Consider the following 27,805-nt stretch of genomic DNA (forward strand, 5'->3'; position numbering starts at 1 on the left):
CCCTCTTTTTCCATTCGTCTCTGTTAAGCGCTATGTCTGGCCAACCACTCAAAAATAAGTCGAAGTTATCCCACCCTCGCCGATGTGGTCTGCCGGATCCCCGGTTTGACTAAAAATATATTTAAAATCTTATTCCTTCTTCTTTTAGTGCCATGTCCATCTAATGGGCGTCGGCAGTCAGCATGGCATTAAGCTTTGGTATTTGCCAACATTAGGGATGTACCGCCTATTGATTTGGCCGATTAGGCCGACTACCGACTATTCGGCGCTTGGGTGGCCGACTAGTCGGCTAGTCGGCCAGAACATAATTTTCGACTAAAATCAACAGAATTTTTAGTCATTCGATCGAGCTTTTCATTATTTTTACAGGCTCGAAGTTCTATGAGATTTTTTTCTTTTTGAACAACCGATTTGGCTTAGTTTGTAGTGATCCTGGCTAAGAAACCGATAGTCCCAGGTTCAAATTTTAACGAGGGTCATTTATTTCTGTGAAAATTACAGATACTTGTTGTTTCCACTAACAAAGGCATAACAAATAGGTACATAATACAACCATATCAGCTGTAAATTTATTTTTCTCCTGTGTTTATATCACTTTTAAAGTGCCGACTAATCTGACTTTGACGACTAATGGCCGACTACAAATGTGGCCGGATAGTCGGCTTTCCCGACTAGTCGGTACATCCCTAGTCAAAATCTTAAGTGGTTGCGTCTTTCGTATGCGTCCAGTTTTTAATGTTGTCTATCCATTTATATCTAGGTCTACCTTTCCATTTTCCCTCGATAATTGTTTTTAATAAGTCGTATTTCTTAAAGACCTTAAACTGTTCAACAATCGCAATCAGTTTTATAAAAAACTTGTTACATACAGGCCCCGTAGGCGAATGGCATTTCTGCCATGCGAAACCGCGGAGAAATGTAGTCTGGCTCTGTCGCGCCAATAGCAAGAGCGATATCGTCACTACTTTAAAAAAATCTCGTATCTCACGCTGTTCCTCAAAGTTAAAACGCAGTAAGTCTACATGCATTCCATACATACTTACTACAATTTTCTTTTCATTGACAGACGAAGATACAAGTTTTTTTTTAAAGTAGTGACGAAATATAGCTACGAAAGAGATATTATCGTGAGTGCATTCAGCTACGCACACAGATACGACTTTGCAAAACTAATTAACCTACTCGTAAACTCATTCCACCAAATTGAAGCGCGCGTTAATAATGACGCGTTTAAGTTGACCTCACCTATTACAACATCCTGCTTGCCCTGCATACTGCCCATTTCCACCAACTGTCCTCTGGACTGTCCACGCTTCCGTGAGATTAGGTCACGCATTTTAATAATATTGAAATCACTTTTTAACCGACTTTTCCCGGAAGGAGAAGCATTTTCTTACATGTTCATCGATTTCTTATTTCGAGACCCGTGGTTCAATTTAAAAAACTTTTTGTAATGTGTATTTGCAAGAATAGGCCATTTTTGTATTTTCTGGTTATTCAAAAATAAGTTTGCTTTATTTTCGACGCGATATTTTTAGAAAAATCTTCGCAGTCAAAGTGCGTTCGAATTTTTAACCGACTTACAAATCTCAAAAATAGGCTTACAAGACGATCGTATGTTTTGTAAATTTATTCTATGTGTTTTTATTAAAAACTTTTTAATAATGATCGATTTTAGCAAAATCTATAATACGATTCGTTTTCTAGAACAGATATTCGTTTAAATAATTTTTGGTTTTAGTCAGATCTTATGTACTTTTATTATTAAATTGTAATTGTAAGAAAACTAGTGATAATGTGTAACTTACAAATTTTCTACAATGATCTCAAAGCTGCGATCCTCAACTTTAGGTTGGACTTGTGTTGTTTTGTGTTCAGTGTCAAAGCTGGGATACTACTCTGTGGATACTTTAATGTGATTTCAAACGTAAGTACTTTAATATTATGTATAGGTTTGTTGTGAATTTTAGTCGATAAATGTGCCGTTCTCAAGGAAAAGGTACCACGTTATCGCTTAGGTATATATAACGCTCTAAAAGATAATTCGTACTTATACAGAAATGATTAATTTCGCCTTAGGATTAGCGACAGTGTGGTGAGAACGTAACAAATGATGGGAAATTATACGTGGTGAAAATGACCATATCTGCGGGCAGCACACTAGCGTTATAAACCTTATCACGTCAGGCCGTCCTTTTCGCACTATTTCTAAGTGCGATAGGGAGGCACCGACTCGATAAAGTTTATCACGCTGGTCTAAATGGGAAACTTAAGTTTTTTTATCTATTAACAGGTTTTTTCTGTTCAGCCATTTACTGTTTGCATTATCATCATCTAAGTATTCAAATTGTTGAAGGCATATACATACATACATATACATACATATAATCACGCCTGTATCCTATAAAGGGGTAGGCAGAGCACATGACCTACTAAGTTTCAGTGGCCCTCTTGGCAAAAAGTGGTTGGAAGAAATCCAAATTGTGACATTGCAGTGACAGGTTGCCAGCCTCTCGCCTACGCCACAATTTAACCCAAATCCCACCCAACCTCAGTTTTGACAATTTGGCCTATATTCTTAGCTTGATATGTTTTAAAATGTCAAATATTAATATTAACACCATCTAGCTGAGCGTACCCCAAAGGTGTAATGCCATCTAGGCCACCGTACCTTTTTCTGTATGGTACTGAGGTACGTTTTTTTTAACCCCCGACGCAAAAACGACGGGGTGTTATAAGTTTGTCGTGTCTGTCTGTCTGTTTGTCTGTCTGTCTGTCTGTCTGTTTGTCTGTTTGTCTGTCTGTCTGTGTGTATGTCTGTCTGTCAGTAGCTCCCGAACGGATGAACCGATTTAGATTTAGTTTTTTTTTTGTTTGAAAGCTGAGTTAGTCGGGAGTGTTCTTAGCCATTTTTCATAAATAGCGGTCTGCTATGTCCTAATCGGAGGTTTTTCAAAATTTTAATTTTGTGGTTAGGTTAGTTCTTAGACTTTACCTGTCTATACGGAGTTATATATGTATTTAATACTAGCTTTTACCCGCGGTCTCGCTCGCGTTAGAAAGAGATAAAAAGTAGCCTATGTCACTCTCCATCCCTTCAACTATCTCCACTTAAAAAATCACGTCAATTTGTCGCTCCGTTTTGCCGTGAAAGACGGACAAACAAACAGCCACACACTTTCCCATTTGTAATATTAGTATGGATTACAGATGATTTGCCTCATAGCAGTGTCTACCGAGGTGTTCCCTCCTCTTATGATGAACGCCCAGCAAACCTATATGGACGGGGAGTACATCAAGTCAACTTGCGCCTTCGCGTACAGCGCCGATTTGTGTCTAGCCGTGCTCTTACTGTGTGCGAGGTATCGGGTAAGTAACTTATAGTATAAATTTTCTGAGGCACTTTTCGCTTTTGCCCTAATCTGTTAAACAAAGGCCTTTGTTTCTATTATTCGTCAGGTCTGATCCAGGATCTATCGGTGACAGGTCGGTTCCCCAGGGCTCCAATGTAGGGAACACTATATTTGCGTTACTTATGAACGATCTCCCATTTAAAAACGCAACCGTTAAGTTTGTCATGTACGCAGACGACATATGTGCAATTGTGAACGGATGCGACCACGAGGAACTTCAGAGTAACATAAGGCACGTAACACTTAAACTCCAATATTGGTTCGACGTCAATGGCATGCAATTGAACATAGGTAAAACGAGCCTAATACACTTCTCACTCAGCTGTGTAGCGCAGTCGACACTCGATATCAATGTCGATGGTGATCGAATCGAACCTGTGCACCACGCTCGCTATGTAGGTTTCACGTTTGACAAAAGTTTGCAATGGGGAGAGCACATTGACGCCATATGTCAGAAACTAAACTCTGCCTATTACGCTATATCTCGCCTGAAGCGGACGCTAACTCGGCAAAATTTAATGACAGCGTACTTTGCCTACTTCCACACCCATCTCACCAGTGGAATTGATTTATGGGGATTAGCCGCCGACAGAGACAGGCCGTTCTTAATCCAGAAAAAGTTATTCGCTTAATATGCGGAGTTCCTCCGGATGAGGCAGGCAGACCACTCTTCATCCACCTCAGAGTGTTGACAGTGCCTTCACTCTATATCCTCGAGGTGAGTAAGTACGTGAGAAGGAATCCAAATGAGTTCCCCTTAGCACGGAGTAACTTCGCAAGGAGGAAACTTGGGCTGGCAATCCCTGCGCATAGACTACAGAAAACGGGTAAGTCTCTCAAGATAATGGGCGCTCAAGTATATAATAAGATTCCTGAGGCAATTAAGAATGTTGACAGTGAACGTCAATTTATACAAAAGTTAAAAATGTTTTGCCTGACGAAGGCCTATTACTCAGTAAAGGAGTTCCTTGATGAATAAGAGTAGAACATCCCCCAAAACGACATAATTGTATTTATTAATTCTAATTTATTATTATAATTTTTATTACCCATTATTTTTAATTGTGATTTTTTAAATATTATATAAAATGTCCTATTGATCTTTTTTGTATGGTTTTGTTTTAATGTACAAATAATATTAAGACATCTTTTGTGTAATATTTTAACATTATTGTAACAATGTTTGACAGTGTATGATCAGTACCAATAAACGTCTATCTATCTATCTATCTATTCGCGGCGGTTAGCTCCCGTTTAAACGGCACGTGCTATAGTCTCAGTGTAGTTAAAAAGCAACTATCATGATAGCAATAAGGTTCAAATCCATAAAAAGCCCTTTCGGAGATAACACGTTTTGTCATCTTCAAAAAAAGTTACCTGCACACTGCAAACTGTTTAATAAATTTGAACCTTATTGCTATCATGATAGTTGCTTTTTAACTACACTGAGACTTTAGCACGTGCTGTGGAAACGGGAGCTAACCACCGCGAATAATAGAAACAAAGGCCTTTGTTTAACAGATTAGGGCAAAACCGAAAAGTTCATCTCAGAAAATTCATACTATACTTAAAGCCTGACCAGAATTATACGACTAAGCGCCATCTTGCGGAATTTCATTAGAACTATTTTCTTCATACTAAACTTAACTGTCACTTCATACATCAGAATTAACAGCGCCCTCCTGACAATAGTCATATACCCATAGCTGGGCACCGTTAATCAAATAGTTAACTTCGATAATCGCTAATCCGTTAATAAAAAAGTTAACTTCGTTAATCGTTAAAGCGATCATTTCGACTTTAACGTAAGTTAAAGTTAATCGATAATCCGTTAACACGTCATAAAATGAATTTTACTGTAGGTATTTAGTTGTATCAGTAATCCACTATAATGTATAATGTAATGTATTATATTACTGTAAAAGCCCGAAGTATAGAAATAGTTATTTGTTATACAAGGGGGCAAAGTTGTATTTTAACGCCGAGTGTGGAATTGAAAAACGAGCAAGTGAAAGGATTCTATAGTTGAACCACGAGCGAAGCGAGTGATTCAAGAATAGAATCCTGAACTTGCGAGTTTTTTAACACACAAGAAGTAAAATACATTTGCACCCGAGTGTAACACAAAACTTTTCCCCTCACTATAGCGAGGAAACTACAACGCAAAAAATGCGTTTATCACTGCTTGCAGTAGTTCCACGGGTGGTAAGTCATCTTTATTACTAGATTCACCAACTTTTATCAATTTTAAAGCAGTTATTTTGACTTTATTCAAGGTCAAATTACTTTACCCACTAGTGGATAAAATGCGTTTTTACCCGCTGGTATTAAAGGACAAAACACGTGTTTCCGAGCTAGTGAGGGGAAAACCTATTGAACAGGCTTGCACTTGTCAGCAGTATACTACAGCAGTGTACAGCATCAGTGACTGGAGAGTCACATCAACTTCAAAACTAGACGAATTTTTTCAATTTCGCCGCCTTACTAGTTTGTGTTATTCAGTTTTCTGTACTTGAGGCAACATGGTTGTTACAGCTGGATATCAGATAACTTCTTAATGAAATACGGGAGAGTAGTTAAAGAAATAGTGCAATAATTTATGTTTGTCTTTCAGAAAGATATCGTGCTGTTAACGTACTACATGTATTGCGGTTTGGCCATGCTTGCTTCTACCATCCTCGTCTACTCAATGGTCATCGGGGTCCTGACGGTGTTGCATACTTGCACACTGGTTATTAGCCTAAGTAAGTAGCTTGTGTAGTTGTAATTAGGTTAGTCTTTAATAACGATTAGTGTCCGAGCTCATATAACCCGGCAACCTTCAAATCAAGAGTGAACAGGCATCTTCTGGGCGAGCTCACTCCATCGTAGGCCACGTCTTTGCCTTTGGCTAGTCTGTGGTCAAGAGTAAGCCCATTTATAATAATAACTAGCTTTTACCCGCGGCTTCGCCCGCGTAATAAAAGTATTCATTAAGATTTTCATTTGGATCCTTAGGTTTCTCTGTAGGTATATTTATCTGCGATTATTTCGATTGCACATAATACTTTTGCTTGCAATGATTGTAGAAATATTACACATAGACCACAGCGTAGGTAATTCTATATACGCTGGGGAAACCTTTATAAACATCCCACATAGCCCGTATTTCGACACTATGATCGGTGGGTAAAAAGTACTTTTTTCTATTATCCCTTACAATTTTTTACATTTTGCTTATACTTATCGCAAACGTAATCTTCAAGCAAGCAAACAACGATCGTCTTAGAGCACATTGATTGTAAGAGACCGCCGACCGATTATCCGTATCCCTCTAACGATACCCATATTATCCGTATCCGTATCCCTATCCCTATCGCTATCGCTATCCCTATCGCTATCCCTATCCCTATCGCTATCCCTATCGCTATCCCTATCGCTATCCTTATCCCTTATCAAGATGTTTAATGATATAACACTAAGTTCTCGCGCTTTGTACACATATTTAAAGTCACATACAGGTCGAACGCGATTAATTAACAATATCTGGGTGACCGAGCTTCGCTCGGTTCTATTTTATTATATCACGTCTTTATATAAAAAAAACTGTTGTAAAAAAAAATAAAAACAAAAACTTAATTTCTGGCCGAAATTCGAAACCCTGACACATGCGATCTGTCTGTGAACATTATTAGATCGACCTCATCGCTGAGCTAAGCGCAGCTATATGGTCGTTAATTTCGCCGCCCGAGAATTCTCTCTTAACAATACAACTACTCCACACGAGATGGCGATAAGGCTTCGCTAGATCGATTTTTCACCCCCAAAAACCCCCACATAACAAATTTCAGCGAAATCGTTAGAGCGGTTTCCGCGAACGTCTATATAAATAAATAAAGGAATATACAAGAATTGCTCGTTTTTACTTGTTCATAGTTCTAAAATAACAGTACTTGCTAGTACGGATTACAATTAACAGATGGCGGTATGTGCCTATTATTTCCGGATAATTCTAGAATGCACTTCTGTTTGAAGTATTTAATTTTAAAAATACTACTGAGATAACGGAAGAAGCTTAAAATTCGTAATAATAATTAAAGCACTTAATGAATACGCAAGTTTTGTCATCCGCGAATCATAAGTTAGTCAATGTTTGTTGTTTCGTATCCTTGACCTGTGTCGCCATCTAGTTTGATAATAAATAGTACCTACATCGATCGAAAGAATTCTCAGTCTTAACAATACAACTACTCCACACGAGATGGCGCGCTTCCGCCACAAAAAATGTCATTCAAAAAAATTGTGTAATTTTCTATTCGTGGTAAGTATTTTTTCAGTAATATGAAATGACTTGAAAAAATTATTACACCTCGCCCGCGATTCATAAGTTACTCAATGTTTGTTGCTTCGTATACGGGGCCTTGACCTGTGTCGCCATCTAGTTTTTGCAATAAATAGTACCTACATCGAGCGAAAGAATTCTGTCTTAATAATGCAACTACTCCACACGAGATGGCGCGCGAAGAAAAACTCATGAAAACTCGAAAATTCGCGTTTTCCGGGACCTAAGGACAAGTTAGATCGACTTTTCACCCCGAAAACCCCCACATAACAAATTTCAGCGAAATCGTTAGAGCGGTTTCCGAGATCGTCGGTGTATATAAATAAATAAATAAATAAATATACAAGAATTGCTCGTTTAAAAGTATAAGATTATTTTTACCTTTTTTCCCAACGTTTCGGCCAGGTTGCACTGGCCGTGGTCGCGGAAGACTGACGTCCCAGCAAAATGTCACCGGAGATGTAAACAACACAAAACTACCCGATATTAATTTATATAAATGTTCGGGGTAGACAAATAAATATAATCTACCCGCTTTTAGTTAATGTTTATTTCCCACCATGTTTATTTTAAAGGTAAACATAATGTTAATTAATCGCGTTCGACCTGTATGTTACTCTAAATATATGTTTAATGATTTCATATCAAGTGCTAAAATATAAAGTTTCATGGTTTTATCTTTTAAAATTAAGAAATCCCATACAAACTTTCAACCTCTTTTTCAACCCCTTCATCCCTTTTTTTCGAAATAAAAAGTAGCCTATGTTTTGTCTCAGGGTCTAAAGATTGTCTGTTCCAAATCTTATACTTTTAAACGAGCAATTCTTGTATATTTATTTATTTATTTATTTATTTATTTATATATATATTTATTTACACTGACGATCTCGGAAACCGCTCTAACGATTTCGCAGAAATTTGTTATGTGGGGGTTTTTGGGGGTGAAAAATCGGTCTAACTTATCCTTAGGTCCCGGAAAACGCGAATTTTCGAGTTTTCATGCGTTTTTCTTCGCGCGCCATCTCGTGTGCAGTAGTTGTACTGTTAAGACAGAATTCTTTCGGTCGATGTAAGTATTATTTATTGCAAACACTAGATGGCGACACAGGTCAAGGCTAAAACGAATAGAAAATATACTATTTGAGTTTTTGTGGCGAAATGCGCGCCACCTCGTGTGGAGTAGTTGTGTTGTTAAGGCTGAGAATTCTTTCGCTCGATGTAGGTACTATTCATTTTTGAACTAGATGGCGACACATGTCAAGGATACGAAACAGAACCGAGCGAAGCTCGGTTGCCCAGATATTTTCATCAAAATCGGCTGCGTGGTTTAAGCGGGAAAGCGTAACAGACAGACAGACAGACAGACAGACAGACAGACAGACAGAGTTACTTTCGCATTTATAATATTAGTATGGATGGATAATTTGATATTTGCTAAAGCTTCAGGGCCACTCTTGGCAAATAAGGGGTTGAAAAAAAAAACGAAAACTGTGGCATTGCAGTGACAGGTTGTCAGCCTCTCGCCTACGCCACAATTTAACCCATATCCCGTAGTCGCCTTCTACGACACCCACGGGAAGAAAAGGGGTGTGTAACAGAACAAGCGTCTAAGACGAGGAAAATGACTCGTTATTACATATAAAACTTACGGTGAATCAACTTATCCTTGACCAACTTTTTGGTGCATATTTCTTTTGGGATTTCATTGGATATTTTAACAAATAATATCTGTGATGTTTAATCACATGTATAGTCACGTCTTCACTCATACAATTCACTATTATTTGATGCAAAACAGGTTGGAAAAACATATTTATCAACAAACTACGTTCACGTGTACGGAATACTGACACTGACAGCTGTCGTCTGAGTAGCGTTCCAATATTACATCTTGGTTTCAAATACATGTTAGGAAAATTGGTAAAGGTTAATTTTGAACATAATTCCTGGGAAATATATTTAGAATGCAATATTTGATGTAACTTTTAGAAAGAAATTTGATATTTTACCACGGATTTGATATACAAAACTGGATTAAAACCTTTGATAAAGTAATATTTGTATATTTATATTTACCATAATATAAAATGTTTCCTTACGTACTAGAAATCAATAAAAGATATCTCCACCTTGCTCTAGAACACGTGCAATCATGCAGGTGTTACTGTTGAGAAGCAAAAACGTACGTGCTGAGATGTCTTGGACATTAATGCCTAAGGCGTACGACTTAGTAAACAAAACAGTTACGACCTTTTTCTTATAAGTGTAATTTAGCGGCTATCCATTGTTATTTGTCGCCAGTAGCTCTTTTGTCGCTCTTTTGTAGCCCTTTTGTAGCTCTTTTGTCGCTCTTTTGTAGCCCTTTTGTCGCTCTTTTGTCGCTCTTTTGTAGCCCTTTTGTAGCCCTTTTGTCGCTCTTTTGTAGCTCTTTTGTCGCTCTTTTGTAGCCAGTCGCTCTTTTGTAGCCTTTTTGTCGCTCTTTTGTAGCCCTTTTGTAGCCCTTTTGTCGCTCTTTTGTAGCTCTTTTGTCGCTCATTTTTATCTATAAAAGGGTCGGAGCGAGCCGACGCGCGTCATTCTTACAATATCCACAAGACTAACAGTGTCTCTGGCTTTCGTGTGTTATACTGGTGAGTGAAGTTGTTCTGCTATCGTTTCTCTGTTTGTTTTTACTTGGAAATTATTCTAAGTGATTGTAAACTTTGAAATTGTGTCTCTGTTTGATTGTGCGGGGACAATATCGTCGTACAGTTGAACCTAGACCTGTGGTGGAATTGCTTTACTGTCAGTTGTGGGGTTATTTTAGTGTTCTATTTATAGTGTAGTGTTACATTTAAATTGATGTGTATAGTGAAGTTTTCTGTGCTTTGTTTCATGAGTGCCGTTAAGCAATACAAAGACTGGGTCGATGTATGGCTGGTGCTTGGAGATAAGTCTGTGTTTGGTTTTGTAGGGAATAATTCTTGCAAAACTAAGCTTAGATTATAGCACGTAAAGGAAACTTCACTCGTTTGTTTAGTTGGTCAGTAAAATTAAATTTAGTAATTTTCTATGGGGTTATTTTGTGAAAGTTATAAGCCAGATCATTGTTTGTGACAGACTGTTGTCCGGCTAGGCGCTTCTTCCCTTACGGTGTCAAATAAGAGGCGTTTAGGAGTCTTTTTGTTCCAAGTGGAGGGCTTGGGCGCTTTTATTTACTTACAAAAGCGTATTTTCTCACCGGTCTCAAAGAGTCCAACTGTTAGATGGAAGTGAGGACTTTCACGATTGACGAAAGGCATTAGGAGTAATCCTTGCTCACTGAAGTCGGCAGTATTTGAGGCTGGGGTCCTATATATATTTATATTTATTTACTCGGTGCTCTAGTCCATGCTGGCGTTGGTCGCTGGGGATTTCGGTTGTGATCGATCCACATCTAAGTAAAGTTGATCGCAGCTGGCTCTCTCATGTGGCTGGTACTGGTGTGTCCTGGAATACTGGATATATACACGGATAGGGCGATCTACTCTCTGCTACCCTAGCCCGCGGGCAAGAGCAGAGGGGGGGATAAGAACACAAGCCTATAGGTTGCCTATCTCAGCTTCGCTGGCTGAACTGTACAGCTTATGGTAGGGATACACTTGTGCATATTCTGAACATTAGATCTATGGTAAGTGATGGTCTGTGTTTCAGATATGCTAGAATAGGGAAAACGATAGGAATAGGGTAGAGTCACACACTATTTCTATAAAAGTAGAGTTCTTTTATGATTGGTCTTGGAATATAATTGGTCAACGTGTATTGTGGAGAGATAATTTAACTACTACTATTTATATGGTTTAAATGGACTTTAAATGTGGTGTTTACTATCTTAAAATATGTGGTAAAACTGGTAATTTATAAAATCTCTTATTACTTAATTTATTTGAGTGAAATTAATAATTGTGGTAGCAATTTCTGATTTTTCGGTGTGGCTGCGGGACACTTAGTGTTGCTAACTGGTTTTTCAAGGTAATTTACAAGGTAACTATCAAGTTGGTTAGAGAAACAAACTATTCTTTGGAATAAAAAGCATAGGTTTGTTATAGGGCCCAGTGGCATGCGAGCGCCGTCCACTGATGAAAAGTCTAAAGCTTAGAAAAGTTTGACTTACTTATTTTTTTTACAAAAGTTAGCAACTGCTCGGTGTTTCGATAAAACATTAGAAAGATCGAGAAGTTATGGTCTATTAGCAGTATTGGGGAACGGGGGGTTTAGCTAGGGAAAAGAAACAAAATAAAAAAGGGGTTAGTTTGTAGATAGATAGCCCTTCAGGCTTACTCGCTTAGGATGCCCGATAATGTGGTTTGATTGGGCCTAAGGATTCCAGACGGTATCGCAAGTTCTCACCCCAAACCGGAATCGAAAATAGAGCGTAGCCGATGTTTTCTAAAATATTTTTTAATATTTATTTCATGTATGTTTCACTCACTAACTTTTATTCTAAAATTCCTTCATCACGTCATTAATTTTCTCTCTCATAACTTTCTAGGCCTAAATCTGATAAAATACTCTTCTATAACACTATATTATTATGCTACAATAACCTTTATTCTTCTTTAAAATATAAATAAATAAAATTTTAAATATTAGTCAAAAATACAGCTGATACTCATTAAAGGATCTAGGTTATCGCGGTTCACATCGAAGGGTTCTACTTATTCACGCTAGACGATCACAAGGCCAAAATTACGGGGTATATTTAAAGGGGGGTTAACTATACTGTTGATTAGTCAAGTAAGTAAATAAGTAAGGTGAGCGGAGGTTTAGTTACATTTGGTGCCGTGACCAGGATCTAAGATGTGCTCTGTAGAACACATCTTGGATACCAAGGTTTACAAATAAATAATAGGAAGTAGCCGTTGCAAGGTTACTTTTGGTGCCAAGTAATCAGAATTTTAAGAACCTTATTTTATTAGCCTTACCAGGCTACATTTGTTGTTGTGAAAACGAGTGGGTGTGCTGTATTTCTGACTTATTTCATCTCTAAATAAAACTCATATACCTAATATTTTTATTCAATCGCTATTTCATAAAAACAAAAATAACTTTATTGTTAATAAACACGTCTGTAGTATTTTCTTCCATTGTTAATTCTTGCCGCGTTCCGAGCGAAGTCATGCATCAGTACAGAATCAATTATATTTTCGTCTTCCTCTGGTATCTGTAAAAATAAAATAATAAAATTAAAGTAGTGTAGTAAAGTTAGACAAAATTAATTTCTAGGAAATTAGCTCATAATCGTAGTGGTTAAACATCGTCCCGATTAGGCCATTTGGTTGCATTGCTACGTAGCAATTGTTGGCTTTGGCGCAACTTAACGTTTCCTTGCGCCTATGTGTAGTACTATTATTTATTCTGTGCCTTAATGTATGTTTTTTATGGCTGTTGTATAGGCAGGGCAAGTACTGGAAATACTAGGTACTTATATAGAAAATACCCATGTATCTAAAATAATAGGAAGCGCGGAGCTGTAGCACTTTAGAGTTTGCCACCTCGTGACCGGAATTGGAAACATAAGTGTGTACACAATGTACAATAGTAATAGAATTTCATGTTAAAACAAATAGTTCTCTATATGCCCAGTACATTTTCTTAGCAGGTTCTGCCATCTTCAGGGTTATTTTGAAAGCTAACATCACGTTTGCACTTCACACCGGAGATCTGAGAGCTTCGATGCTGTCTTATATAGTCCATGAACACTAATATGTATATTCTTAGTAGGCGCCTGTTATACAGTACTTCATCCATAGGCAGTGTAACTACTAGTTAGAACATTAAGTAGGTCGCTATCATAGTCTAGATGTAAGATGATTTTCCTAAAATAATCCAGGATACCTAAGCCCTAGATTTAAGACCTAGTAATACAAGAAGATAGGCTCTAGTCTAATGGCTATGGGGGCGCGATTATTCATTGTCGCGCTGAAGTACAATATTATATGGGGCGTCCCGCCATTTTTCTATGAATACTGAATAGCTACACGCATGTTATACTATGACAGTACCTCCTTCGATGGATGGTTTGTTTGCATTTCAGTTGTAACTCTATAATATATGTATTGTCTCACAGGATTTCATACATCATACAATAAATTGACAAAGTCTTTATACTGAATATTTTCACTATGAGAACAAATGTCTGTCTGTTAGGTTATACGTATTAATCATGTTAGGACTAATTTAGTTCATTAGCTTATAAGTCATCATATATTTTCATATTACATCCGTGGTAAACAAGCATATGTCCCGCTTGATGGTAAGCGGTCACCGTAGCCTATGTCTGCCAATTATTTCAATAAATTAAATGCACTATACGAATTTCAACTTTCTATAGGTATACATTTTTACTGTAGTAATACAAATAAGTATGTATGTATGTATCATCATTATGAAACCATATTTTACTGAGGTTCAGAAAAAGTATGTAGTATGTGGTACGCATTAAGTATGTAAACTTACCTAACATGACCGGGTCCAGTCTGATTGTCGGATTACTTTGTTGTTCAGTAACGTTGAGCATGAGCTGGTAGTGTAGATCAGTGAGCCTTTAGTACACTGAAAGGAAACGTCAGAGATTAGAAATGTTCATGTAGATAGCGTAAGAAAAGGGTTTAGTTTTAGAGTGGGGTTCTGCCAAATAGGAACAATATTATTTCACTTATCTACTCACGGGGGCGCGTCGCTTAATTTTTGGAACTAAGACACGCCCATGAGAAATATTGTGTCAGAAAAAAAACAACGCATACAGCAAAATGTACAAAAGGAAAAAAAATATTAAAAAGTTTGAGAACCCCTGCCTAGCAGTTCATATCTACATGAGCTAGGACATAAATGAGTTAGTAATAAGTTTGCTTAGCCAATAAAATGATGATGAGTCAGTTAAGTTTGATTTTTATCCGGTCGCTCATGCCTCGCCGTTTTGCTCTACGCTTCATTTCAATTTTCTAGATAAAATATTGATGCCATGAGCTGTTCACTTTTAAATTTAATAATTAGAACGTGTTATTATAATAAAACATAAGTACCTTTCATTTATATGAAGTCAGTAGATATATGGGGAACGGTCCGTGACCACGCACTGGGGATTCCTCAGTCAACCTGCATGTTGCCGACAGCTGGTTGATGTTCTTCGAGGATGGTTACTCATTTCATATACTGAAAATTAATACATACATTGTTTAAACTCAATGTAGCAGAAATAAAATCTATGCTAAGTCTGGATTTTTAGTCTACATAATTTTATTTAAGTATCCAAAAATACAAAATTAAAGTTTTGACAAGTTTCAATGCCTATTTTTAAATGTCATGACATTCATTTGAGGTCCTACAAATATTGCTTTCCATAATCCATAAGCTTGAGAAATTTTATTGGTTGGAACGGAAACAACATTACAAGTTCCAAGTACAGTTAGGAGACCTAGGTCAAGTAAATTAGTCAAAGATATAATTTTAATGCTTACCGTTTAACCAAGGTATGTTCAGTTTCTATAAATATTGTTTTCCATAAAATTTGTGGCAGATGTGTAGAAATATCGGGCATTGTAAATTCCAATTAGATGTTGACTGAAAAATCAAACAACCATATAAACCTCATTGAAAGTAACAAATCTATTTTGACAGTTAGGCCTATTTCACGTACATTTAGATCCTCTTAGGGAATGTGAAAGTCAGAAATTAACGTGGGAAATTTACTATCAATAAATTATCTGACGACAGAACAATGAAATAAGCAACATTTCACCATATATATTCGGTCTAGTCGTTGTAGTTCGCAAGTATGTTCTGCTGGGTTTCGAAAACGACGACTAGTTTGAAAACACATCAAATAATAAAACAAAAGCTTACCTTTCATGCAAAACTGCTTTTGAAGTAGGCAATTAGTTCACTTTATCAATTGAGGCATAGCCCGATAAGACATCCTTTGCATGGGCTGTTTGCTCATTAGATCATGAGTATGAGCACTAAATTCTTCTATTATCTTGATGAGAAACACAACAAAACACATGTCCATTGCATTCACGTTTTTTTTCCAACAATAATGTCATGTCAATTTCGTAACCTCACTTTCGCTAACGGAAAATTACATTGCAATTGCAGTTCAGAGTTCAATTTGATAAAACAGGCTCACTTTGTCGACAAAATTATTTAGAAGTAACGCGTGTTTAGGGCAAATAATGTTTTGTTTGCATTTTCTTAGTTTGCTAAATGACAAAATGGCGAATATGGACGGTTCATGACCGGCGTCGGCGCAGAATTGCCTGTCGTATTGTTTAAGCAGATTAAAATAAAGCGAATATTTAAATAATTCTAGTTGTAGATCACGTAATTAATAATGAGCTAAAGAAAACAAAAACGGATCTGCCATTTTTTCGCGAACAAGCGGATTAGCGGTAAGCATGACATAGATTAGAGAAAATAATTTAACCACAGATAACATATATCTTCGCCAAAAGGTGTTCTATCGGTGACATTACACAAACTATCATTGTTTTTAAGTTGGTACGTTTGATCGGTCATACAATTTTCGACAAAAGATATTCAGTAATTCAGTAATTTATTGTCCGGTGTTGTCATTTACAAAACTTTACTTCATTTTTCTCTACTTCATTATAGTAAAATTAATACAATAGATGTATTTAAATACAAAAGATTTTGTTAATTTAATTTTCTATTGCTTAAATCACATCAAACTATTCAAGTTGTGTAGATTTTGAACGGTATTTTGTAAATAGGGCCTAACACATGTCCCCTTACAAGTGCGGTCCGACCGTCTATTAGATCCTTAAAGAATCTCACAATATATTTTTAATCTGGTCACACTTTTGTAAACCGATGCGCACACGCAATTTCCTACGCATAAAGGCAAACCTACACGATAGTTTTCGTTCGATTTCATTAAATTATGAAAAAAAAAAAATCAATTATATATTTCTAATAACTAGTCAAATATTTGAACATTATGATAGGCTAAATTTATGATATCAAATAATTGTTTTGTTGATTTAATGTTTGTGACTACACAAAACACTTTAGTGTGTTTACAATGAAAATACGCCCATGAGGACAATTGTAAAAGAAAAAAAAAACGGTTAAGGATGACAATATTGACAATGACAGTTCCTTACGAGAATATCTGAGTGCGAAGTAATTAAATTTTTATAGATAAACGATTTCACAGAAATTACAGTGTTGTGTAGCTTCCAATGATTAGTGTAGTTGATTGTGTAGAAGCACGTGTGATTTTTAGTGACGTCTTATTATCACACGAAGAGAAATATGAGGGTTAATTACGGTGCGAAACAAAAGCCGGCTAATTTGAGGTTAGGTTGGATACATTACGGATTTGCGAAAAGAAAATAATGTAAGTTAGTTCAAATTCAGTGAATATGCATTTGTTTTATCCATACAAGTGGTTTGTAGCATTATCTCGCCGTCGCAAGGGACAAAAGTGAGTGTCGCCGTAACATATTGGTTACGATCGAAAATTGTGTTTGACGATTGTTCTAAAGAAAAATGCAGATTGTGTGTGAAAAGGAAGTGTTTAAAATAGTTATTATATAGCATCAGTGAAGTGCAATGGTGAATAGTGGTGATCAGTGTTTAAAATTCTGCAAGAAAAATGCACAAAGCAAGTGAGTACAAATACAAACAAATATTACCTAGTATTTAGTCGAACCAGTGATTGATTTGGTATGGTTTTTAGAAACTGATTGTATATGACATTTTATTACATATTATTCCTTCTTATTACATACAATTTTACGGAAATAGTGCGCTGAAAACACTTCAAATTTCAACAATATTGATTATTTTAGATTTCAAATGTGTTTTGTAACTTAGAAAAGTTTTAATTTGTGATAAGAGTATTCATTACATATTATTTCATGTTCGTGAATTAAGTAAAACAAAATGTTTCAAGTAAACTTAAATTTTACATAAAATAATTGGGAATTTATAAAATACCTTCGTCCGTTAGTTATTTGATGGCTAAATTTGACCGGTTCCTTAACTCATTCGTGGCTCAGGTAGTTTAGGGGTGGATTAATGTATGGGAAGGTTCATGCGATGGGGTGTTCGAATTTTACTTTTGCTTCACTTTTTGTAATTTTATTTTAAAATACCATTTTATTTTGTTTTCATATTTACGACTTTGTTTTTTTTTTTTTCAAAAAAAATAAAAATATTTTAATTTTTTTTGTAATTTTTTTTTTAAAATTGAATGAAGGTGGTTTTTACAACAAGTTTTAGAGAGTAGTTAATGTTACTAATGTGGTATTTCATTATTTACAATTCAAGTGAAAGATATTTTTGGAAAACTGGAAGCAGGTTGTATTCCTCAAAAACTTGCCATTTATTGTACAAATAAGGAGTCGACTTTGGAGATGAAGAAAATATTGATTAGTTTTGCTGTGTTCAAATGACTGGATCTTCTGTGATTATGCTGATTGTGATCAAGTCTGCAGTGTGTCTTCGGAAGAGATTTCATGGTGTCCTGGGTTATGACACCGACTGAGAAGAGAATAGTTTGGAAAATTTTGAAATATTACCAGGAGGCCAGCAGGATCTAATCATCATCATTAGCTACTCAAGAACTCATCATAGAACTAGCCAAGTATGAAAAGAAAAAAAGGAAGAGAGACACTTTAACCAAGTTCCTCAGCCCATTGTCGTGTTTGTTAACAATTTGCAAAGTTTGCTGCAGCTGCAAATGTAATGAAGAAGGAATAAATTGCCCGAGGTTACAAAAGACTGTCGGGGCATGTTTTACAATATTGAAGACACGGACATAGAATAGGACAATACAAGTTTTAAGCTCGTTTCAAGAAAAATTCATTATTTTGTTATATTATTATCCAATCAAATAAAAGTATTTTGAACCTACTTATGACATCATTTTGTATTTTATCATAAGGCAATTAAAACCAAAATAAAATTTTGCAGATAGTTTGAAAAAAAAAGGGAATATATTTTATCAAAATCACATCAAATTTGATGTTACATTATATTTTACAAAAAAATATCAAAACCATATCAAAATTAAGGATACATCATATTTTGCGGGAAAAATTTGAAAATATGAAAACCACTTCAAAACTGCAATTATTTTTTTTGCAAAATTGTATTATGCGTTTATTATGAACATTACATGATGTGTAATGTAAATTCTATGAGTACATTGGTTACAAGTCAATGACTTCTTAGTAAAGAATGTTTATTTATTGCGACATACTTATGTGGAACATTATTATTTTTCTTTCTTATCATCATCATCATTATCATTATTTTAAACGTGTCATGAGTTCTTCAAAATTTTATTGAGATGCAGTGTTATTATTATCAGGGTGGTAGAAGTCAAAATTTTGACTAAAATTAATTTTATTTCTATAGTGATCTGTGTGATAAAGGGCCTTATTGGCTATCCCATCGTCAAGTTTCACTGTCATTTAGTAGTTTCATTCCTAGGATTATAAAGTGGTGTATGGTGGATGTAAATCTATAATACGGATTTTTTTTATTATCTAGATAAAGAAGTCGGTTCATTATGTGGACAACAATTTTTTTTTTTTATCTTTATTTTGTATGGAGAATGTATTGAACATTCATTGTATGGTTGGATTCTTTTAATATAACAATAAGTGGACATATAGTATCTAGTCTACCTGGGGTAGACATTAGAAAATTCAGAGCGGTGGATAAGCTATTTTTCATTTTAGTTATTACAGTTAGCAGTGATATTTATTATTTATGCGTTATCATTTTTTTACATTATATAGGGTGGTATACTGTACGATGTCGGCAGGCATCAGTGCAAATCCTCGTTTCTAAGCATAACGATTTTATCAGACAAAGGTTAGAGTAGGGAGGGCCACTATTTTTTTTTTTTTTGCTTACTGTACTTTATTAAATTTTTGCATTTTGTGCTATCAATTAATTAAAAAAAAAACAAAAACAGGGAAATTGAAAGTAGGGTAGTGTCCTTACAGTAATTGACTCTAATTAAAATGTGAACATAAAATGTAACATTTTCTTCGTACGAACATTTTATTTTTAGTATGTGCATCAAACAATTTTCACACATTGTCAAATTTCTTGCGGTTAATAAATACTTTGTAAAAATGAAATATAGACGTATAAAATGAAACCTATCATAAATAAATTGAAATTTTCTTTGCCTTCGAGTCAGGGTAGAGTGGAGTAAAATGGGATACGTAAATTTTTGAAGTTATTATAGAATTTTATTTTCATTTTTATTATTTATTTTGATTACTTTTAAAAGCGTTGGCTTTCTGTAAACAATCGAATGAAAGCGTAATTGAGGAGGAATGAACGAGTGTATGTGTATTGTGTATAAGTTAGAGGTGATGAATGCTTATAGATGTATGTTTGATAGATTGAATGGCTGGATATGACGGATGTAAGATATGAAAGTGTGTCTCGAATGTTTTATTTTATGGAATGAGTGGATTGATACAGACAGACAGCGCTGGAAAGTGGTCAAAACTAGTTTGGTCGGAATTTGCGGGGAATAAACAGCGGGGGGGCTGAGGGAAACACATTAGCCATAAAAAGCTTATCGGTTAGGTTAAAATCCATTTGGATTCGACCCATTTCAAGGGTAGTTTTTCGTGGCTACTCACTCTACAAGGTAATAAGACCCATACTAAAACCACACACCTCATCTTGAATGGGATGTATTTGACAATCGACATATTTTAGGGCCGATATCGTCTAGTGAGAACGAGGCTCTTTTCAATATTTGTTTCCTTGTTATGTGTTCGAATTTGTGAAGTTTAGTATCATCAAAACATTTCTTCATTTGATCATGATATGGTACCAAGTTGAGGTACATGCTTATGTCATTTAAGGTTTGTTTTATAAAAAAAAAAAAAACACATCCAAACAGATCTTAAGTCAGTATATTTTATTCAAGTATGAGACATGCGCCAAAACATGTGGCTGGAGTGATTAGGTAGAGGAATTGGTTTGAGTTCCGACAATGGAGATTGAAGGCTCTGGACTTATAATGAGAGCTCTAAAGGTTTCTTCGTAATTGCGTGGGAAGTTATTGTGAACTCGTTGAAATTATTACGATAATTATTCCGGTCCAACAGTGTGGATGGAATGAATATTCGCCGCGACCGGGGAACGAGCTAGCAAGAACGGGTTAATAGGACCTATCAGATTCACAACCTGGTATCCCTGGCGATGCGTGGACTCTGAGAAAGGGGTTATCATGGTTCATTGTCGAGATTCTAATGAGCTGATTTCAAAACTGAGTCGCTAGCAGTTGCATAGTATTGGAATACACACTACACGATTAGAAATGGGGGGATATTTCCGACTGATCTAGAAATATTTTTCTTTTATTCTTTTATTCAGTTTTATTGCTTCTTTTGCTAAATAAGATTAGTTTTTTTTACAAACCACTTTGTATTCTGTAAAATAAATCTAATCTGGGGGCGAGTTGTAACAGAACAAGCGTCTAAGACGAGGAAAATGACTCGTTATTACATATAAAACTTACGGTGAATCAACTTATCCTTGACCAACTTTTTGGTGCATATTTCTTTTGGGATTTCATTGGATATTTTAACAAATAATATCTGTGATGTTTAATCACATGTATAGTCACGTCTTCACTCATACAATTCACTATTATTTGATGCAAAACAGGTTGGAAAAACATATTTATCAACAAACTACGTTCACGTGTACGGAATACTGACACTGACAGCTGTCGTCTGAGTAGCGTTCCAATATTACATCTTGGTTTCAAATACATGTTAGGAAAATTGGTAAAGGTTAATTTTGAACATAATTCCTGGGAAATATATTTAGAATGCAATATTTGATGTAACTTTTAGAAAGAAATTTGATATTTTACCACGGATTTGATATACAAAACTGGATTAAAACCTTTGATAAAGTAATATTTGTATATTTATATTTACCATAATATAAAATGTTTCCTTACGTACTAGAAATCAATAAAAGATATCTCCACCTTGCTCTAGAACACGTGCAATCATGCAGGTGTTACTGTTGAGAAGCAAAAACGTACGTGCTGAGATGTCTTGGACATTAATGCCTAAGGCGTACGACTTAGTAAACAAAACAGTTACGACCTTTTTCTTATAAGTGTAATTTAGCGGCTATCCATTGTTATTTGTCGCCAGTAGCTCTTTTGTCGCTCTTTTGTAGCCCTTTTGTAGCCCTTTTGTAGCTCTTTTGTCGCTCTTTTGTAGCCCTTTTGTCGCTCTTTTGTCGCTCTTTTGTAGCCCTTTTGTAGCCCTTTTGTCGCTCTTTTGTAGCTCTTTTGTCGCTCTTTTGTAGCCAGTCGCTCTTTTGTAGCCTTTTTGTCGCTCTTTTGTAGCCCTTTTGTAGCCCTTTTGTCGCTCTTTTGTAGCTCTTTTGTCGCTCATTTTTATCTATAAAAGGGTCGGAGCGAGCCGACGCGCGTCATTCTTACAATATCCACAAGACTAACAGTGTCTCTGGCTTTCGTGTGTTATACTGGTGAGTGAAGTTGTTCTGCTATCGTTTCTCTGTTTGTTTTTACTTGGAAATTATTCTAAGTGATTGTAAACTTTGAAATTGTGTCTCTGTTTGATTGTGCGGGGACAATATCGTCGTACAGTTGAACCTAGACCTGTGGTGGAATTGCTTTACTGTCAGTTGTGGGGTTATTTTAGTGTTCTATTTATAGTGTAGTGTTACATTTAAATTGATGTGTATAGTGAAGTTTTCTGTGCTTTGTTTCATGAGTGCCGTTAAGCAATACAAAGACTGGGTCGATGTATGGCTGGTGCTTGGAGATAAGTCTGTGTTTGGTTTTGTAGGGAATAATTCTTGCAAAACTAAGCTTAGATTATAGCACGTAAAGGAAACTTCACTCGTTTGTTTAGTTGGTCAGTAAAATTGAATTTAGTAATTTTCTATGGGGTTATTTTGTGAAAGTTATAAGCCAGATCATTGTTTGTGACAGACTGTTGTCCGGCTAGGCGCTTCTTCCCTTACGGTGTCAAATAAGAGGCGTTTAGGAGTCTTTTTGTTCCAAGTGGAGGGCTTGGGCGCTTTTATTTACTTACAAAAGCGTATTTTCTCACCGGTCTCAAAGAGTCCAACTGTTAGATGGAAGTGAGGACTTTCACGATTGACGAAAGGCATTAGGAGTAATCCTTGCTCACTGAAGTCGGCAGTATTTGAGGCTGGGGTCCTATATATATTTATATTTATTTACTCGGTGCTCTAGTCCATGCTGGCGTTGGTCGCTGGGGATTTCGGTTGTGATCGATCCACATCTAAGTAAAGTTGATCGCAGCTGGCTCTCTCATGTGGCTGGTACTGGTGTGTCCTGGAATACTGGATATATACACGGATAGGGCGATCTACTCTCTGCTACCCTAGCCCGCGGGCAAGAGCAGAGGGGGGGATAAGAACACAAGCCTATAGGTTGCCTATCTCAGCTTCGCTGGCTGAACTGTACAGCTTATGGTAGGGATACACTTGTGCATATTCTGAACATTAGATCTATGGTAAGTGATGGTCTGTGTTTCAGATATGCTAGAATAGGGAAAACGATAGGAATAGGGTAGAGTCACACACTATTTCTATAAAAGTAGAGTTCTTTTATGATTGGTCTTGGAATATAATTGGTCAACGTGTATTGTGGAGAGATAATTTAACTACTACTATTTATATGGTTTAAATGGACTTTAAATGTGGTGTTTACTATCTTAAAATATGTGGTAAAACTGGTAATTTATAAAATCTCTTATTACTTAATTTATTTGAGTGAAATTAATAATTGTGGTAGCAATTTCTGATTTTTCGGTGTGGCTGCGGGACACTTAGTGTTGCTAACTGGTTTTTCAAGGTAAATTCTATCAAGTTGGTTAGAGAAACAAACTATTCTTTGGAATAAAAAGCATAGGTTTGTTATAGGGCCCAGTGGCATGCGAGCGCCGTCCACTGATGAAAAGTCTAAAGCTTAGAAAAGTTTGACTTACTTATTTTTTTTACAAAAGTTAGCAACTGCTCGGTGTTTCGATAAAACATTAGAAAGATCGAGAAGTTATGGTCTATTAGCAGTATTGGGGAACGGGGGGTTTAGCTAGGGAAAAGAAACAAAATAAAAAAGGGGTTAGTTTGTAGATAGATAGCCCTTCAGGCTTACTCGCTTAGGATGCCCGATAATGTGGTTTGATTGGGCCTAAGGATTCCAGACGGTATCGCAAGTTCTCACCCCAAACCGGAATCGAAAATAGAGCGTAGCCGATGTTTTCTAAAATATTTTTTAATATTTATTTCATGTATGTTTCACTCACTAACTTTTATTCTAAAATTCCTTCATCACGTCATTAATTTTCTCTCTCATAACTTTCTAGGCCTAAATCTGATAAAATACTCTTCTATAACACTATATTATTATGCTACAATAACCTTTATTCTTCTTTAAAATATAAATAAATAAAATTTTAAATATTAGTCAAAAATACAGCTGATACTCATTAAAGGATCTAGGTTATCGCGGTTCACATCGAAGGGTTCTACTTATTCACGCTAGACGATCACAAGGCCAAAATTACGGGGTATATTTAAAGGGGGGTTAACTATACTGTTGATTAGTCAAGTAAGTAAATAAGTAAGGTGAGCGGAGGTTTAGTTACAGGTGGTGAAATTCTTAACCCGTCACCACACAGGCAGGCGGGTTTTTTTTTCAACCCCTTATTTGCCAAGAGTGGCACTGAAGCTTTAGTAGTTTCATGTGCTCTGCCTACCCCTTAATGGGATACAGGCGTGATTGTATGTATGTATGTATGTATATTTGCTAGTCGCTTTTCGGTGAAGAAGGAAAACATCGTGAGGAAACCGGACTAATTCCTATAAGGCCTAGTTCTAGTTACCCTTCGGGTTGGAAGGTCAGATGGCAGTCGCTTTCGTAAAACTAGTGCCTACGCCAAATCTTGGGATTAGTTAAAGCGTACCCCAGGCTCCCATGAGCCGTGGCAAATGCCGGGATAACGCAAGGAGGATGATGAGTGGGCCAGGCCCCGTAGGCGAATGGCATTTTTGCGATGCCAAATGCCACAGAATGCAGTCTGGCTCTGTCACGCCAATATGCAAGAGCGATAGAGATAGGTTGCATTTCTGGGCTTTTTTTTTTTCAAAGTTGTCCACCCCACTTTTTCTTGGATTTGGAAATTTTTATGTGGTTTCCACTCAGAATCGCGAGCTCTTTCAATTCTAATAGGAGAAAAAAAGTGTCCCAAGGTTTTTTTCCCATTCCGTTACCATTTTTTCATACATTATGTATGGCGCCGGAATGGAAGGTCCGGAAACATGTATGGAAATCTTGGAACATTTTTTTCTCCTATCACGATCGAAAGAGCTCGCGATTCTGAGTATTAATCGCGTAAATTAAAAACGCGCGAAAACTTACGTTTAAAATGTTAGTACTTAAACCTATTTATGATTACTTATAATAATTACAATATATATTCACTGCTGGAAACATGACAGCAGTGTCGCATATACGGACAGTCCAATCTATCCGCTAACATACACAGAGGGTTGGGGCTGGTAAAAAATACATATGTTACAAAAAAAGTGGGGTGGACAACTTTGAAAAAAATGGCCCTTCTTCGGCGTTCGGCGTCGCAGAAATGCCATTCGGCTACGGGGCCTGGGGGGTTACCATGACGTGCTAAAGCCGTTCAGTTTAGGCTGAGAGAGAGGGACGGAGCTATGTAACTGCTATAGCTGTGTCCCTTTCTCTCAACCTAAACTGAACGTCTTTAGTACGTCATGGTAACCCCCCTGGCCTTACATTAGGGAATGCAAACCGGTTAACCGAGACTTTCTGGCCTCGGAGCGCTCGGAGCGTTCGGTTCGGTGGGTTGTGCACCCTAATACTGCGTCCACTCAGGACGCTTGTAAGAGCTTCAATAGTTTGACATGCACGTCGTACGCCCCGCTTCTCTAAACGCCCAATATGAGCTAGCACTCAGGCCTTACAGGTATCACAAAGATTCACAAAGTGACAAGAAACGTGACAATCCTCTCTGTCGGAGAACACCCGGGTAGCTCTAATAAATTTGTCCTTTTCTTATAAATATTACGTCGGTGGCAAACAAGCATACGGCCCGCCTGATGTAAAGCGGTCACCGTAACCTATGGACGTCTGCAACTCAAACAGTGTCACATGCGCGTTGCCACCCCATTAGAAACTTGTACATTCCCTTTTGCTGTGTTAATAAGTACACAGCAAAAAGGAGTGTACAAGTTCTAAGAAGGGTTCGGGTTGCCGACGACTCAAAGGACAATAGACGGAACAGGTTAGTTCCGTAAGTCCTCCCGTCATCAGCACACCGCACCCTCGTTGAGCTCTGGCAGCCTTACTCACCGGCAGGAACACAACACTATGAGTCCTTTATTTTCCTGTACTCATTTATTCAGAATCTTAAGTTTTAAACTTTGTTTACAGCGTACCAGACCTACATCATTTTGTTAGTTCGCAGTATGATGGTAGATTTAAAACACGAAGCAGAGAGATTTGAATACTTCTACCAAAACTATCCAGTCTATTTTAAACACGATATTGAAGCTGGTGATTATCCTCTAGAAACATATGAAAAATATGATCCAAGTTCTAGAAAGAGTTCAGAAATCGTGCCACCTGTAAAAACTCTACCTAAGACAACAACGAAAGAAGTAGAAGACGCTAAAGAATCAAACACAAAAGAGGTTATAACTATAATTGAACCGAAGAAAACTAGTAATTCTGAAGAACAAAAACCAAGTGAAGATAAAGTTGCTAATGAGCTAAAATTAAGTAAAACAGTTGATGATATTCAACCAGCAACTAGTACAGCAATGAAAGAAGATAAATCAAAGACAGAAGCAGTGGTAGAAGCAGCTGAAAAACCAAAGGCATTAAGATATCCTTATAAATTTATTGCCATCAAAGTGCCTAAAGAAGAATCGATTAAGGAAGAAAATGAAAATGAACAAAAAGAGACAGAGAAAGTCGATGTTAAAGAGAAATTGAAAGTAGTAGTTACAGGGGAAGAAACAAAAGAAGTAGTAATATCGGAAAAAGATAAAGACGCAGAAAAAGAGAAAGAAACAAAAGAGGTAGCTAAAGGAGAAGAGACGGAAGAATCGGATAAAAAAGTGAAGAAACAGAAACGGTCGATATTTGGAAGGAAGAAGCGTAAAGACGATGAAATTAAGAAGAGTTCTGAAAAGAAGAATTAGGATATAAATTAAAGAGCGAATTGTACTGAAAGTGTGAATAATTAGATGTAATATAATTAATTTAAATAAGAACGGTTAGTGAGATTAGATAGCAGAAGACTATATTGACAATAAACTATTTATTCATATTTTACTGCTTGTTTGCTTTCCGTTATTTCATTGAAGCTAATCAGATGTTTTATTTGACTGAATTTTTTGAAAACTAATATCAATCATACATCATCATACAATCACGCCTGTATCCCATAAAGGGGTAGGCAGAGCACATGAAATCACTAAAGCTTCAGCGCCACTCTTGGCAAACAAGGGGTTAAAAGAAAACAAAACCTAATAGAATTTTGCAAACTTTCTCTAAAATCTTTAGAAAAAACGCGTACTGTCAAATGAAAATTTTGGAGTTTTCATTATTGGTTACTTCACTGAGATGAGTTAGGGTAGGTATATAAATATATTCATTTACTGTGCTAACCTTAATACGCACGTTTTTCAAAGTTATCCTGCCTAGTAAATCCTTATTTATATCTCGACTTATCCAGTTCTTCACGGCAACCATCGTATTTTATCCTTATAAAATACGATGGTTGCCGTGAAGAACTGGATAAGTCGAGATATTTATTTACTGAAATTTGAAAGAACTTTTCTTATTATTATTATGAATAGGCTCACTGTTGACCTTAGACTAGACGAAGGCAAAGACGTGGCCTACGATGGAGTGAGCTCGCCCAGATGCCTGTTCACCCTTGATGCTTGTTCACATAACATACAGACAGATTTGTCAAGTTTTTCACGTCTT

General features: G+C 36.5%; 1 protein-coding gene and 1 long non-coding RNA gene across 2 annotated transcripts; one reads left to right on the forward strand and one right to left on the reverse strand.

Annotated features, from left to right (window-relative positions):
* The first annotated feature begins 1,266 nt into the window (after positions 1 to 1,266).
* Positions 1,267 to 27,102, forward strand: LOC125235505. Its single transcript, XM_048142076.1, has 4 exons — positions 1,267 to 1,927; positions 3,211 to 3,369; positions 6,028 to 6,157; positions 26,240 to 27,102. Exons 1-4 carry the CDS (start codon positions 1,796 to 1,798, stop codon positions 27,010 to 27,012), a joined length of 1,194 nt encoding a protein of 397 aa, XP_047998033.1. The 5' UTR covers positions 1,267 to 1,795; the 3' UTR covers positions 27,013 to 27,102.
* On the reverse strand, positions 12,757 to 15,659 carry LOC125235506. The gene is made up of 5 exons (XR_007178097.1): positions 15,598 to 15,659; positions 15,213 to 15,315; positions 14,778 to 14,907; positions 14,212 to 14,307; positions 12,757 to 12,916 (listed from the first exon to the last, which is right to left on the reverse strand). It is a non-coding gene; the product is annotated as an uncharacterized LOC125235506 (long non-coding RNA).
* Positions 27,103 to 27,805: the final 703 nt, after the last annotated feature.

The sequence above is a fragment of the Leguminivora glycinivorella genome, chromosome 17 (genome assembly GCF_023078275.1).
Source record: "Leguminivora glycinivorella isolate SPB_JAAS2020 chromosome 17, LegGlyc_1.1, whole genome shotgun sequence".
NCBI classification, from domain to species: domain Eukaryota; kingdom Metazoa; phylum Arthropoda; class Insecta; order Lepidoptera; family Tortricidae; genus Leguminivora; species Leguminivora glycinivorella.